General features: G+C 32.4%; 1 protein-coding gene across 3 annotated transcripts in view; it reads left to right on the top strand.

The window, feature by feature from the left end:
• PDGFC (platelet derived growth factor C) overlaps positions 1 to 13765 on the top strand; it is a 217571-nt gene that overhangs the window by 112789 nt on the left and 91017 nt on the right. For all 3 annotated transcript variants that reach the window (XM_008000092.3, XM_037993205.2, XM_073017687.1), the window contains one exon: positions 8102 to 8297. In XM_008000092.3, the coding sequence (XP_007998283.1) occupies positions 8102 to 8297 (196 nt within the window). The remainder of the gene's footprint in view (positions 1 to 8101; positions 8298 to 13765) is intronic.

The raw sequence follows: 13765 nt of genomic DNA, 5'->3' as shown, positions 1-13765 counted from the left end.
GCCTCTTTAATGTACAATTTAACAGAATAAAAAAATTATAGTATTGCCTAAACATGTTTCACTAAGTGGGGTGTGTAATTGTGTGTGTATGCAATTATATTCATTACTAATTGGTATGTAATAAAGGCTTTGAGGAGATTCTGTGTTTATATACTTGGCCATTTATCCTGTTTCATAACAAGTAAGAAGATTATTGCTTATTTTTCTTCTATAATTGAGCCTTCATTTTAAAATGTCATATCCCATTGTATAGAAGAAAAATCAGATTATTTTTACCATTACCTTAAGGCAAAAATACCATGTTGTCAAATCATTAACATTTCTATGTCACATGCTTCAGTGCCAGAAAAATTTTATAGATCTTCTCTGCTGAGCCTTTTATGATGCAAACTGGGATATTTTCAAGGGCAGAAATAGTGGCACTCGTAATAATAATCGCAGCAGCATAACAGACTTAAATAAGTCTATTCCAGGTAAACCCAAACATATATTCACTATATAATTATTTTGGCTGTAAGTATAGAAAGTTCTAGCTCTTACTGGCTTAGTAATAAAAGTTGTTTATTTATTCACAACACTGGGAAACCTAGAGTTGCAGTGATTTTATTGTGTGATTTGAGATGGGATCTAGCTCCATTTTTCAGTACTACCGCATATCTGCCCACTTTTGTGCATCAACTTTTTCATTAGGCTAGACTCCATTATGATGGCTAAATGGCTGCAGGAGTTCGAAATTTCACTTCTATGCCCGAAATTGTCTTGTCCCCAACTTTTGGAAAAAAGCCATTGTATTTAATCTGATTGGCCTATCTGAATGAGTCACACAGTGAGGGAAATGGGCTTATATTGATTTTCCAGGAATACTTCTGGCTAGGGTCAGTTCAACCTTTATTCAGTGGCTGCTTCATAGTGGTGTTGAGGGATGATGAGAAGATGCTGGCTATATTAACATTCCTTCATTGCATATGGAAGCTTTGCTGTGTACTTCCTGAACACAGGCCCCCATTTCTTACCAGAGTTCATAGACAACAGGCTAATGGTTGAATTCCTGTACTTCTTAGTAGATTCATGAGAACCTCAGATGTTTTTTGAAGACAACATCAAGTCAAAGAAATGATAAGATTTCTACAAAGTTGCTCCTTTTCCTCCTTCTTTAATTAAGTTGTAGAAGGAAATCAGAAATTTGAAATCACTATCTAAAAACCACTGCTTCTTGCTTAATCAATTTGATGTTTGTAAAATCAGAAGGCTTATACAGATGACCAATGATGTGTTATATCTTACATATGTCTTCTTTCTGATGACATCAGGAAATCTAGTATTTTGGGTAAATTTTCTCTCTCCATTTGAATTAAACAGAATATGATGGCTAGTGTTTTTCCATTTACTTATATACTGATTTGTAATTATTTTATACAAATATCATTTCATTTGAACTTTAAATCAACCTGTGATTATCTCCAGTTTATCAAAAAAAAAAAAAAAAAACCCTCAGGTATCAAGTGACTTGCCTAAAATAACAGATTTCATTATCAAATGGATCATATTTTACAGTTTAGATAAAATAATGACTATAACTGTGGCATTCGCAAGGCGTGGTACATTATAAAATGTGTTATATTTTCAAAATAAGTAGGTATATGAAGAAAATGGCAAATCTCAATAATGCATACTCTCAGTCCTACCACTTTCTGCTGAAATATGTTTGTAAATTATTACGGATGAACTTTGAGTAACACATCAATTGTAGACTAAGGGACTTTATTAGGGTCTATAAATTGTAAATCATATTATCTTTATCATATACAGTGTCTGGAAGTTCAGGAGTGAAGGATGAATTGTTGAAGTAACACATAAAATTGTTTTCTGCCACATTTGTATAATGTCAAGTTTCTCTAGAGTATCAATAGGTATTAGGTGGTGCCATGTGCCAGGAACAGGTTATGGGCTTCAATAAATACAGCTGACCTTCTAGGAATTGTAGTGTGGTAGAAAAGTGAATCCATACATTATAATTAAAATACTCACTCCAAAAGGGAATGTACACCAGGGATCAACTGTTGCCTTCCAAAAGAGGTAACATCTGAAACTGGCTCGTTTACTAGTATAGCTGGTCTAGGAATGAAATCAAATTACAACCCTAGAGGTTATCACAAGAGGACAGAGCTTCATTTTTAAGCACCTGTGGAAGTACTTGAAACATAGTAAGTTCTCAATATATAATTTTTGGTTATTTCTTTCCTTCAGGAATAAAATGATTAACTCTCTTCTGGGATAAGCTCAGGAGCCTCAGCTGGACATATTCTAAATAACTGGAGTAGTTCCGTGATTTACTGAATATAGCAATCACTTTTTTTTACTTTTCCTTAAGGAATATTTATTTGTGTAATTGGTAAATAGTTGGAGGTAACCAACACTAGCTTTGTTGGTTGTTCTATTTTGCTACTGTCTTAAAGATACAGGAAATGATGATAAAGCAGAAACTAAAGTCAGTTTTCCCTCTAGCCCATCATCATACTTTTATATTAATAGAATTTGAAATATTAAGCTTGCAAATGGAATAACTCTATATAGTTTGAAATTGATGGAGAGAGATTTGTTTGCTTTGTGGACCTCAAGTATACCTGCTCTCTACAAAATCAAATAAGATTAGGATGAAATTACTCTGGATTTCCTAGGCAAAAACACAGCAGCTCATGGAGTCAGTGAAACTATGTGTGTGTGTGTGTGTATATATATATATATATATATATATATATATATATATATATATATATGTATGTCAGTGACTTTAATAGTTGTTGAAAGTGAATTTTGTTAGTTGAGAATTGAGGAGATTGAAAGCAGATGCAGAAATAGCTATATCCACAAACTAGCAACATTAGGATATAGAAAAGTTAATCACAGGTGAAAAAAACAGTGAGCATAGCAAAGCACAAATTAAATGGGTGAATGTGTGTCTTATCAGTTTCTAGAGTAAGAATAGGAAATACATGCATCTCACTCTAAGAGAAATGCATTTTTACATAGTTTGAAAATAACACATATTTGCAAGCAAATACATCCAAAATGTCACTGGACATCTGTGAGGCGGATCTGTTTACTGGTGACACGTTGATACAGTCTTGCCTACGTGAAACAGAGGAGCAGAATCTACAACTGCCAAACTAAATCAAGATTAGAGACCTAATTGTTTTTACCTAATTTTAATCTGACATTTCTTTTCTGCTAAAATCAATGTAAAACATTAGCATAAAGACATAGATGATTTTTTAGGAGTTGTATATTATCCAGAAACTTCCTCATTAGTATTATCTTTATTAATAATGTAGCATTTTGAAGGATTATAATTTGAGTTGCATTTTATGATTCTCTCACTACCACCTTCGTTCACCCATAATAAATATTTCTTTAAAGAAATCAAGAGTATGTAATGCATGTTAAACACTATAGAATTGCGTTGATTTAAAGTGCTAAACTGGCTACTTACAGATACATAGTGATTCTATATGACTGAATTGTATATTTACATATATAGTCAACAAGTTTACAGTATTTATGTTATTATTCTCTCTTTTCCTTTTTTAAATTTTTTATTCATTTTAGTTTTCAGTACTTCTACCTTAAGAGGGTTGTGTATGGTAATCTGAATTTGTCTATAATTATAATTTTTAAAATGTAGCATTTATACATATTTTCATTTTTCGTGTCAAGCTCATTATCTAAGATGTACAAGATTGATTCTTGTTAAAGTATACAAGTGTGCAAGGATCATGTGATAAATATTTTAGTGATTTGACTATAAACATTTGTGGGGTTTTTTGGTAATTTGAGTATATTGTCTGTTGGATATAGGAAAAGCAAATGTTTGATAAAATATTCTCAAGTGGGTAGTTTTCTCATCCCTAAAATACTAGTAAAGTTATATGTTCAAAAAATGACTGTTAAAACAACAGAATATAAGCACAGAGTCTTAATTTGGTAAACTTAATGTTTGTTGCTTCTTTTTCTTTCTTCTTCTGATTATAGGCCTAGTTGCTTAAGCGAGATTTACATAAAACTTTGACGGTCATCTGCGAATCATAAGTGTTTGGTGGCAAACCTCCTTGCATTTCAAGGTGATTTTTTTGGGAGCAGCAATTTAACTTAAAAGAAAATTTACATTTTTTTTTTAACCACAAATAAGGCCCAGATTTTCAGTCTTTAAATTATGTTTAATTATAGTCTAATTGAATAGTGAATTATAAAGGGAAAAAAGAGATGTAAACACAAACTTAAGTATATATATTTTAGCCATGCGCTTTATGACTGAAGATATAAAAATAGAATTCAGATCTTTTAATAGCCATGTAGTTTTCTCGATTATATGCCAAACCCTGCTATATTTGTAATGAGTGCCTTGGATAAAAGGCATTTGTTTTGGAGCAAAATAAGGTAGATGCTCGATTTTAATAAATCTGATTGGAAAAAAATAATTCATCAAAAATACTAGTTGCCAAGATGAGAAGGACTATTGATATAAATTACTATAAGTACCTCTGAAATATGTACATTATTGGCAGAAACTTTGGACAATAGGGAGAAACTCATTTTTAAAAGAAATATTTGAAAATAGTTAATGAATTTCAGTTTCAAAAGTTTATGATCATTACTTTCTTTTTAATGTTTTTTGTTTGTTGGTTGTTGTTTTTTTTTTTTTTTTTTTTTTTTAATTTTTGAGGCAAGGTCTTGCTCTGTCATCAAGGCTGTAGTGCAGTGGTGCCATTACACCTCACTGCAGCCTCAACCTCCTAGGCTTAAGTGATCCTTCCACTTCAGCTTCCCAAGTAGCTGGGACTGAAGGCACATGCCGCCATGTCCAGCTAATTTTTGTATTTTTTTCTAGTGACAAGGTTTCACCATGTTGCTCAGGCTGGTCTCAAACTCTTAAGCTGAAGGGATCCACCTGCCTCTATCTCCCAAAATGCTGGGATTACAGACAGGAGCCACAGTGCCTGGGCTGAGCATTATTTTCTTTTTCTTTTTTCTTTTTCTTTTCTTTTTTTTTTTTTTTTGAGGCGGAGTCTAGCTCTGTCGCCCAGGCTGGAGCGCAGTGGCGCCATCTAGGCTCACTGCAAGCTCCGCATCCCGGGTTCACGCCATTCTCCTGCCTCAGCCTCCCGAGTAGCTGGGACTATAGGCGCCGCCACCACGTCCAGCTAATTTTTTGTATTTTCGGTAGAGACGGGGTTTCACCATGTTAGCCAACATGGTCTCGATCTCCTGACCTCGTGATCCGCCCGTCTTGGCCTCCCAAAGTGCTGGGATTACAGGCGTGAGCCACCGCCCTGGCCTATTTTCTTAATAAAATTTGTCAATGTGGAGAATTCCTCTCACTTTATAATTCCTTCTATATTCTTAGGAGATACACTGGTGCTAAATAATATGCATAGAAAAGGTGTTGATTATTTTATATATATTATTACAGCCAATATCAGTATCAAATATTAGCATCTATTAAGAGGAAACATGTTCTATATAGGGTGCTTACTGCTGAGGAAAAATTTAAACACTGAGAAGAATGTAGGCATTCAGTTATTTAATTATATCTCATAAATAAAACGTTACAATTATTTGGGGTAGTTTAGGATTAAAGAGGTTGTTCTTTAACCTTAATCATAGTCTAACTAATACACGACCCTTGACATTGTGTCTTTCAGGAAGTTTCCTAGAGCAATGTTCTTAAATTGTATCTTATTAATGTGAAATAATGTTAACATATTTTGATTAACATAAATACTAAATGAAAAGTAGCTGCAGTTACTGTAATTAGTGCTGACAATTGTGAGCAAAAAGAAATACCCATAATTCAAACAGCTTTGTGTGCGATAGAAGGAGTATTAGTTTTCTAATATTATGTAAGAAATTTCTACACATTTAGCAGTTTAAAGTATCCTTTATCAACTTCAGTTCTGTCAGTTACAATTCCAGGCACAGTGTGACTGAATTCTTGTTCAGAGTCTTAGAAAGTTCAGATAAAGGTGTCCACCGACTAGACTCCTTTCTGGAGGCTGTGGAGAACAGTCTGCTTCCAAGCTGACCAGGGTCCTCCATCTTTTAGAACTGAGGTGTTCATTTCCTTGCTGGTTGTCATTCTTAGACTGTTCTCAGCTTCTAGAGGCTTCCCATATCCACTGGCACATGGCTTTCTGCATTTTCAAAGCCAGCAATAAAGGATCACCAGTGAGATCACTGGTGTGAAGATAAAAGAAGACACAGAGTTTTAAGATATTGAGTAGAGAGAGAATAGGTTGGTGGAATGGGACTTAGGTTTTTGGAAGTGAAATAAATGGAGAAGAGGAAAAGCCAGAAAACTATAATACAAAGACAAAAGGTAGAAAGAAGAAAAATGTAGGGTTTAATCTAAAATGTCATGATTTCACAGGGCTTAGTAAACTCCGTTACACAGCTTGATGGCACATATCCAAAGGCAGTGAATACAATGATATCTTATTTTGGAGAGTAATTAAGTATATATAAGAGAGTGGATGTTGAGGGGCAGATTAATGAATAATGGTGCTTATAAAGTAATGGTAATCTCTCCATGATCTTACTGCAAATACAGTGTTCAGTGTTGTGCAGCGTATCTCCAAATTATGAAAACCAATGAGGCATTGCTAAAGACTGTTGTGATATTATGAGTATATAAAAGTTGCACTAAAAAATTGTCAGATATCCTACCATGCACATCACTTCATGTGTTCAAGGTCCAGTCTAAGGCTTTTACTCTTTAAAAAATAAAATAATATTAGAAATTCAATATGGGATATTTAAACGTTTTTTCTTTCTCATTGGAAGTTAGCATCCTTAAATGGATTTTTATGACCTGGAGCCTATAACTAGCCTAGTTCTTACATTTTTTTGTAGTGGTTTAATGACTGCTTATTTTATAACTTATCAGTTGTGGGTTTCATCTCATTATTAAATCTCAACTGGTTAAGTATAGGAATACTTCTTTCCTCAGCAGTGCCAGCTTGCCCTTTCCCTCAATTCTCTCCCCAACGTTCTGATAAAAAGGAAGAGAGATATTATTAACAGTATGTTTTAGCATTTCATAAATGTGAAAAGATACCTTGCCTAGTAAACTTGGAAGCCGTTTTGTACTATACTCTGCCCTTGGAGATTTAAAATTCATATTTGTGTATTCATGCATTGAGAAGTCCTGCAACAGTTTTTGTATTTTAATATTTTCATGTACTGCTGATAGATCCCTTATAACAAGAGGTTAAGACCATTATTTTGATCTTGCTTTACTTTTCAGAGTCATTTAAGATTTGAGGTTATTTAGTAATTCCAGTTCATGTGAAGCTCTGAACTTGTATTGCATGCCATTTTTTTTTCCCCCAGAAGTTATGGGTCTAAATTATGAGTTGTTATTAAGAACCTTTTGCCAGCTCAGTTTCTAAAGCAATGGTAATAAAAAGAGGTTAGAAGCTATAAATGGTGTGTGGTATGGTATGCTAATTGACATTTCAAAGATCAGTGAGAAAAGCTGAAAACAGTCTTTTCTACTAATCCACTTCTGCCTCTTTTATCCTCACATTTCATTTTCCTCAACTATCTTAATACCCTTCTTATTTTTCCATATATAAAATTAATGCAAATCTTTGAATAATTAGTTGACTGTAGCTCTGCAGCTCTTATTTTTAAGTTAGGGAATTAAAATCATTATTTGTGTTTTTTAAAATAGAATTATGTCTAGTTTATTTTTATTCTAAAATGTCTCGTATTTGATAACTTCTCAGAAATTTGATTCTTAACTCAGCTTTATTGTGATTTATGACTCCAAAAGAGTTTATAGTTGACATTTCAGTAAATTCCTTGAAAGAGTAATTTTCTATGTTCTTTCAAGTATAAATATGAAACAGGTTTTTATTCAATGATGATAAAATAATCTTTTTTCTGGATCAGTTCTGGGAAGATTGGTATTTGGCGTATGTCGTATAAAACACACTCAGCACTTGTCTGAGGTAAAGTGCAAATAATAAACATTTGTTTTGATACCTATAATTTTAGAAATCTGTGCTCTAAATGTATGCCTGTGTCTATGTTTTTGCTTTAGGAGTACAAGATCCTCAGCATGAGAGAATTATTACTGTGTCTACTAATGGAAGTATTCACAGCCCAAGGTTTCCTCATACTTATCCAAGAAATACGGTCTTGGTATGGAGATTAGTAGCAGTAGAGGAAAATGTATGGATACAACTTACGTTTGATGAAAGATTTGGGCTTGAAGACCCAGAAGATGACATATGCAAGTAAGTTATCATACTTGAAATTCCAACAATGTAACAACTGTTAAAGTCTTTCAAATTGCTTAATTTTGATGATCTGATTTTAAATGACATCTTTTGTTTTATTTTTCTGATGATCTGAGAAATTTCCAGCCTCATTGAAGCCATGTTTTATTTGAAGTCTTAATTTAAAATCAGAAGATACGCTGTGCGTACGTGGTCATTATTTTCTTCCTACTTCTAAAATGATTTAATATAATTTATGGTAAAAAAGCATATATGGAATAAAACCATTTAAAATAAGGAATAGAGAATACAAAGCTTTATAAAGGAATATAGTTGTGCTAGAAAACCTAAGTTGCGGTTAGTGCTGAAAATCTTATATTTGACCTTCCTCATAGTCAAATCAATAAAATAAATGATAACCTACTAAAAGAAAAAGCTCTATCCACGGGTACATGTTACCTGGATACATACACATGCACAGGACTAAGAAGTTTGAATATTACATCACAAAGAAGACATACAGTTCAGAAAGCAGCATTAGATATTTAGGCTAACGTTATGCCTTGCCAGGTAGGAATTCATCATAATTATCCTAGAAGCATTCATGAACCAAAGTCAGCTGGAGTATTTCACCCACGCAAAAGACCACCTACTGTATGTCATACAAATATTACTCTGTAAATCCCATATGAATACACTTGTCAAGGTTGGGTGGTCTTACTGAAGATTTTTCACTTCAGTGACATTTGTATAACATGAAAATATTTTACTTGAACTTCTTCACTGGATTTTTTATTTTCTCTTTGATATACAAGTTAAAAGAGAATTTTCATCTCATGGTATATTACAAATAAATATTTCAGTACAAATGAAATAAACTTTGTACTTGCTGTCATCACAGTTTTTATCTTTAGCATTTACATGGTTACATATTCTTCACGTTTGTTCTTTCTGTGACTGTACATTTCATGTTGTTTTTTTCCTTACATCTATAATTTTAGACTTTGAGAACTACAAGCTACCCTGATTATCTTTAGAAGACGACCAGAGGAATAAAGCAGATGCCCTAGATCTCATTCAGATTTTGTACCTAAACAAATGCTAAACTCATTTTTCCTAACACCTATTTAGTCAGGTTTTCATCATGCTGTACTGCACCTCTTGTCTTTTTTTTATGTAAACATAATCTTGTCAAAAATTACAAAGGGTGTAAGATTTTGCCCTACTTGCAAAGTAGTAAGTAATCCTATCCCTTTTGTGGATGCTAATGGAAGATAGGAGACTTCTGGGTCAGAGACAAAGGACTTCATTACAAAAGTAGCAGTCACTGGAATATTATTAGCACTTTCTTGTGCTTTTTCCTAGAGTTCCAGTTCCCACAGGTCAACACCAAGAGAGCCATGTGACACCCACTACCCATATTCTTTCCTGATTCCACCTTCTTGTCACTGCAAATATAATCATTGTCCTAAATTTTGTTATTCATTCTCCTGATTTTCTCTATAATTTTATAAGAAGCACATATTTCTCTATGTGTGATCTTACAAAAATAGTTAATTCCTTGGCTGTTCTGAAATAGGTATCAATGGAGTAATACTGTGTGCTTTCTTTTATGATTTAACGTATGTTTCAGAACAAGCAAAACTAAAAAAAAATTAGGCTTTTAAAATTAGTTCATATTGAGGCTGATAGCTTATTAGATCATTTGTTGTCTTTGATGTATAATATTTCATCATAGAAATGACCTTTTCTGTATCTTCTGCTTTGATGAACATTTGACTTGTTTCCACTTCTCCTTATGCAAAAGAGGAAGACAACTTTGAGACTTTCTGAGAATGGTTTCAGTGTTTTAAGACATTTATATTTTCAGCTTTACTAGGTAGAGTTAAATTGTTTTTTCAAAGTGATCAGTTTATACATTTCCCAATAATATACACAAATTTTTGTTGCACAGCATTTTCACCAACTTCTGATCTTTTAAAAAAATTGTAATATGGGTAAGTGTGAAATTGTACCTTCTCATTGGTTTTATTTTGTTTTTCTGATTACTAATAAGGTTGAGAAATTTTTATATTTATTATTGGCCATTCATATTACCTTTTTATCATGCCCGCTCATGTCTTTTGCTCCTTTCTATTGATCTGTTTGTCTATTTAAATTTTACCTTTAATTTTTCATTATTTATCTGGAATTTATTTATGTTTGTGGTATGAGATTTTTCAGGAGGGTATCCAATAGTATGCCAGCATCATTTATTGAATAGTCATTCTTTTCCCCAATGAAGTGCAAAGCCAGCTAGCTTGCAGATTGGGTTTCTATATGTAGTCTGCTCTGTTTCTTCTGTTACTCAGTTTTGTTTTTCTTAATTGAATGACACCGTCTTAACTGCTGTAGCATTCTAGAAGCTTTGTAATAAGCAAATCTCACCTTATTTTATTCCCATTTTGGAGCATTCTGGCTGTTTTGCTCTTTAGTATAAAAATAGGTTGTAGAGTTCTTTGAAAGCTACTGGTTTCAACCTTTTCAACCTTGAGAAATAGGTTGTAAAGTTCATTGAAAACTACTGTTGTCATTTTTATTGTAAGAACATTGAATGTATAGATCATTTTGCAGAGAAGTGACATCACAGTAATAATGACTTTGTCCTTGAGAACTTTATTTACATTGCTCCATTTATTGGAGTCTTCTTTAATGTTTATATGCTTTTAAAATTGTATTCATAATGATGTTATTATGAATAATCCATTATTTAGAGTTAGTTCTAGATTCCTTCTAGGCTATTGCTAAAATCTTTCTTTGACACTACATTTCTTACTGTATATTGCTGGTGTTTAGAAATGCAATTGATTTTTTAGTATTGATCTTATATCTAGAAAACTTATTAAGCTTTTTCATTTATTTTGACAGTTGTAGAAATTATATTTTATTATGCCAAAGATGATATTGTTTGTGAGATCAAATATTTTTTTCTTCTGAGTCTTTTACTGTTCCTTTTCTATCTCTTATTAGGTTGTTGATTGAATTAGTATATACCTTTGTCTTCTTCCTGCTTTTATTCTTTGTTTTAACTTAAACTTTAAGATTTGGAATAACTTCAGATTTACAAGATGTTGTAAAGATAGTACAGAGAGTTTTGTATACTTTTAACTCAGGTTCCTCCAGTGTTAGCATCCTACATTACTTTGGCATATTTGCATAACTAAGAATCAACATTCATACAGTATTATTAACTAAACTACAGGTCTTATTTGGATGTCAGCACTCTTTCCAGTTTATCACCTTTTTCTGTTTCAGGATCTTTTTCAGATTAAACTCATTACATTTAGTTGTAATGTCTCATTAGTCACCTAGAATCTGTGACTGTTTCTCTTTCCTTGTGTCTCGTGGCTAGACAGTTTTGAATAGTACTGGTCAGGTATTTTGTAGAAAATCCCCCCAGTTTGTATTGTTCACACATTTTGTCATGCTTAAACTGAGATTATAAGTTTTGGGGAAGAATTCCAAATAGGTGATACACTCTTATCATATCAGGAGGTACATACAACCAGCCTTACTTATTAGTGGTGATATTAGCTTTGATCACTTATGTATGGTGGTGTCTGCTGGGTTTCTGCTCTGGTAAGGTAATATATTTTCCTTTAATATTTTATTATTTGTAAATATGTAGCTAACTCTAGCCCATACTCAAAGAGATACTGATTACGCTCCACCTTCTAAAGGGTATATGCATATATTACTTGGAATTCTTCAGCAAAGAAGTTTGTCTGTCCTTCCTTTTTTCATGTCTTTGTTCTGTCATTTATATTAGCAAAAATTAATAGTATTTATTTTATTCTTTGTGTTACAACCAAAATCTATCATTATTAACTTTCTTGCTGAAATTGTTTCGCCAGCAGCCATTGGGACTAAAGGATTTGCTGTTAACATGTCAATATTGAGTATGATGGTCGATGAAGGTTTATGTTTTGTTTTTGTTTTGTTTTCCTTCAATTTACTTTATCATTTGAAGTACTTTCCTTCATTTTTATTTTGCTAAGAAGCATTTTCCCCGTAGGGAAAATATCTTTATTATTCTTTTCTTTTGGATTTAAAAGTTAGCTGCCAACATTATGACACTGTGTACCCACTGTGTGTTGTTTAAGAACAAGGATATTTCCCATGGAACATCAGTACCACTATAATGTGAAATAAATTGAACATTAATATGAAACTCTTACCCAGTGTTTCCCATCATCCACAAATGTTTTTAAATCATTTTTTCATCTTTTTGACCTAATAAAAAATTATAAATTTTATATTGCATTTGGTTATTGTAACTCTTTCGTCTTCTTTAGTGTGGAAGTCTCCTTGTCTTTTCTTACCTTTCATGACATTGATACTTTGAACAATTCCTAACCATTCTACAGACTGTCTCTCAATATTAATTTATCTTAATATTTCTTCATAATTAGGTCCTGCTTAAATATATTGTCCAGAATGCTTTTGTGATAAGTATTTCTGATTGCTTATAATGTCACTTTCTTGCATTATCCATGACATGAGTTTGGTGACTATCCACCAGATTTCTCTGTTGTGAATGTGCTTTGTTTTTCTACGCTGTAATCAATGTGATTTTGGGGGATATACTTTAAAAACATGCAAATCTTGTTCTGTGACAGTCTAGCACCCAATTTTTTTAGCATCCATTTATGAGTCCACTTTCAAAGACAATTATTAATTTTATGTTTTCTAGGCATTTTTTTGAAGTGTTCAGTTTTATTGTCATTAGTGTTTTCACAATGTCTCCTTAATAGGTTTTAATTTCTGCTGCATCTTTATGTCTTTTGTTTTATTGCTCATATTGTTTTGTGCTCACTCTTCATTTTACTTTGCTTTTCTGTTTTCTCAGTTTTGCCTATGGTTTGGTTTATTCATTGTTCTTTCAAAGAAACAAATTTTGGCTCTGTTATGACTGTTAAAGAGTAATGTTTTTAAAAGGTAAAATTGTGACTTCTCTGCAGATGTTAAGTAAACACGTATTAAATGTTTTATTTAACTTATTAATAAAGGGGTCAGTCAGATGTTATAACCAGTTTAATAACAATTCAAAGAACAGACACAGTTATAGATTGGGAATATAGAAATAAATGTGCAAATGGAGGCAAAAATGGCCTCTTCCACAGTGAGGAAGTCAATTAAACTTTCACTGGACATTATTTATATGTCTATAGACAATAATTATTTTTATTTGATATAAATCATTTATACCTTACTGAGTTGTAAAATAGTTCAAAGACAATGAAAGGTGCTGAGCTCTGATAGAATTGGAATTAAATAGCCAGGAGGGAATTATTCAAAGCAGAAATTATGAATAATTTTCCACAAAGCACATCTCTTTCTCCACATAGCTAGCTTCTCTCTATATATATATATTTTCTTTAAATTTATTTTTTACATTCATTATATCCTTTGTTCTCTTCTGTTATGAAGTACTTTCTAACTTCTGA

Source organism: Chlorocebus sabaeus, chromosome 7, assembly GCF_047675955.1.
Source record: "Chlorocebus sabaeus isolate Y175 chromosome 7, mChlSab1.0.hap1, whole genome shotgun sequence".
Taxonomy (NCBI): domain Eukaryota; kingdom Metazoa; phylum Chordata; class Mammalia; order Primates; family Cercopithecidae; genus Chlorocebus; species Chlorocebus sabaeus.
Note: the sequence above shows the minus strand (reverse complement) of the source record. Positions and strands in the feature narration are given on the sequence as shown.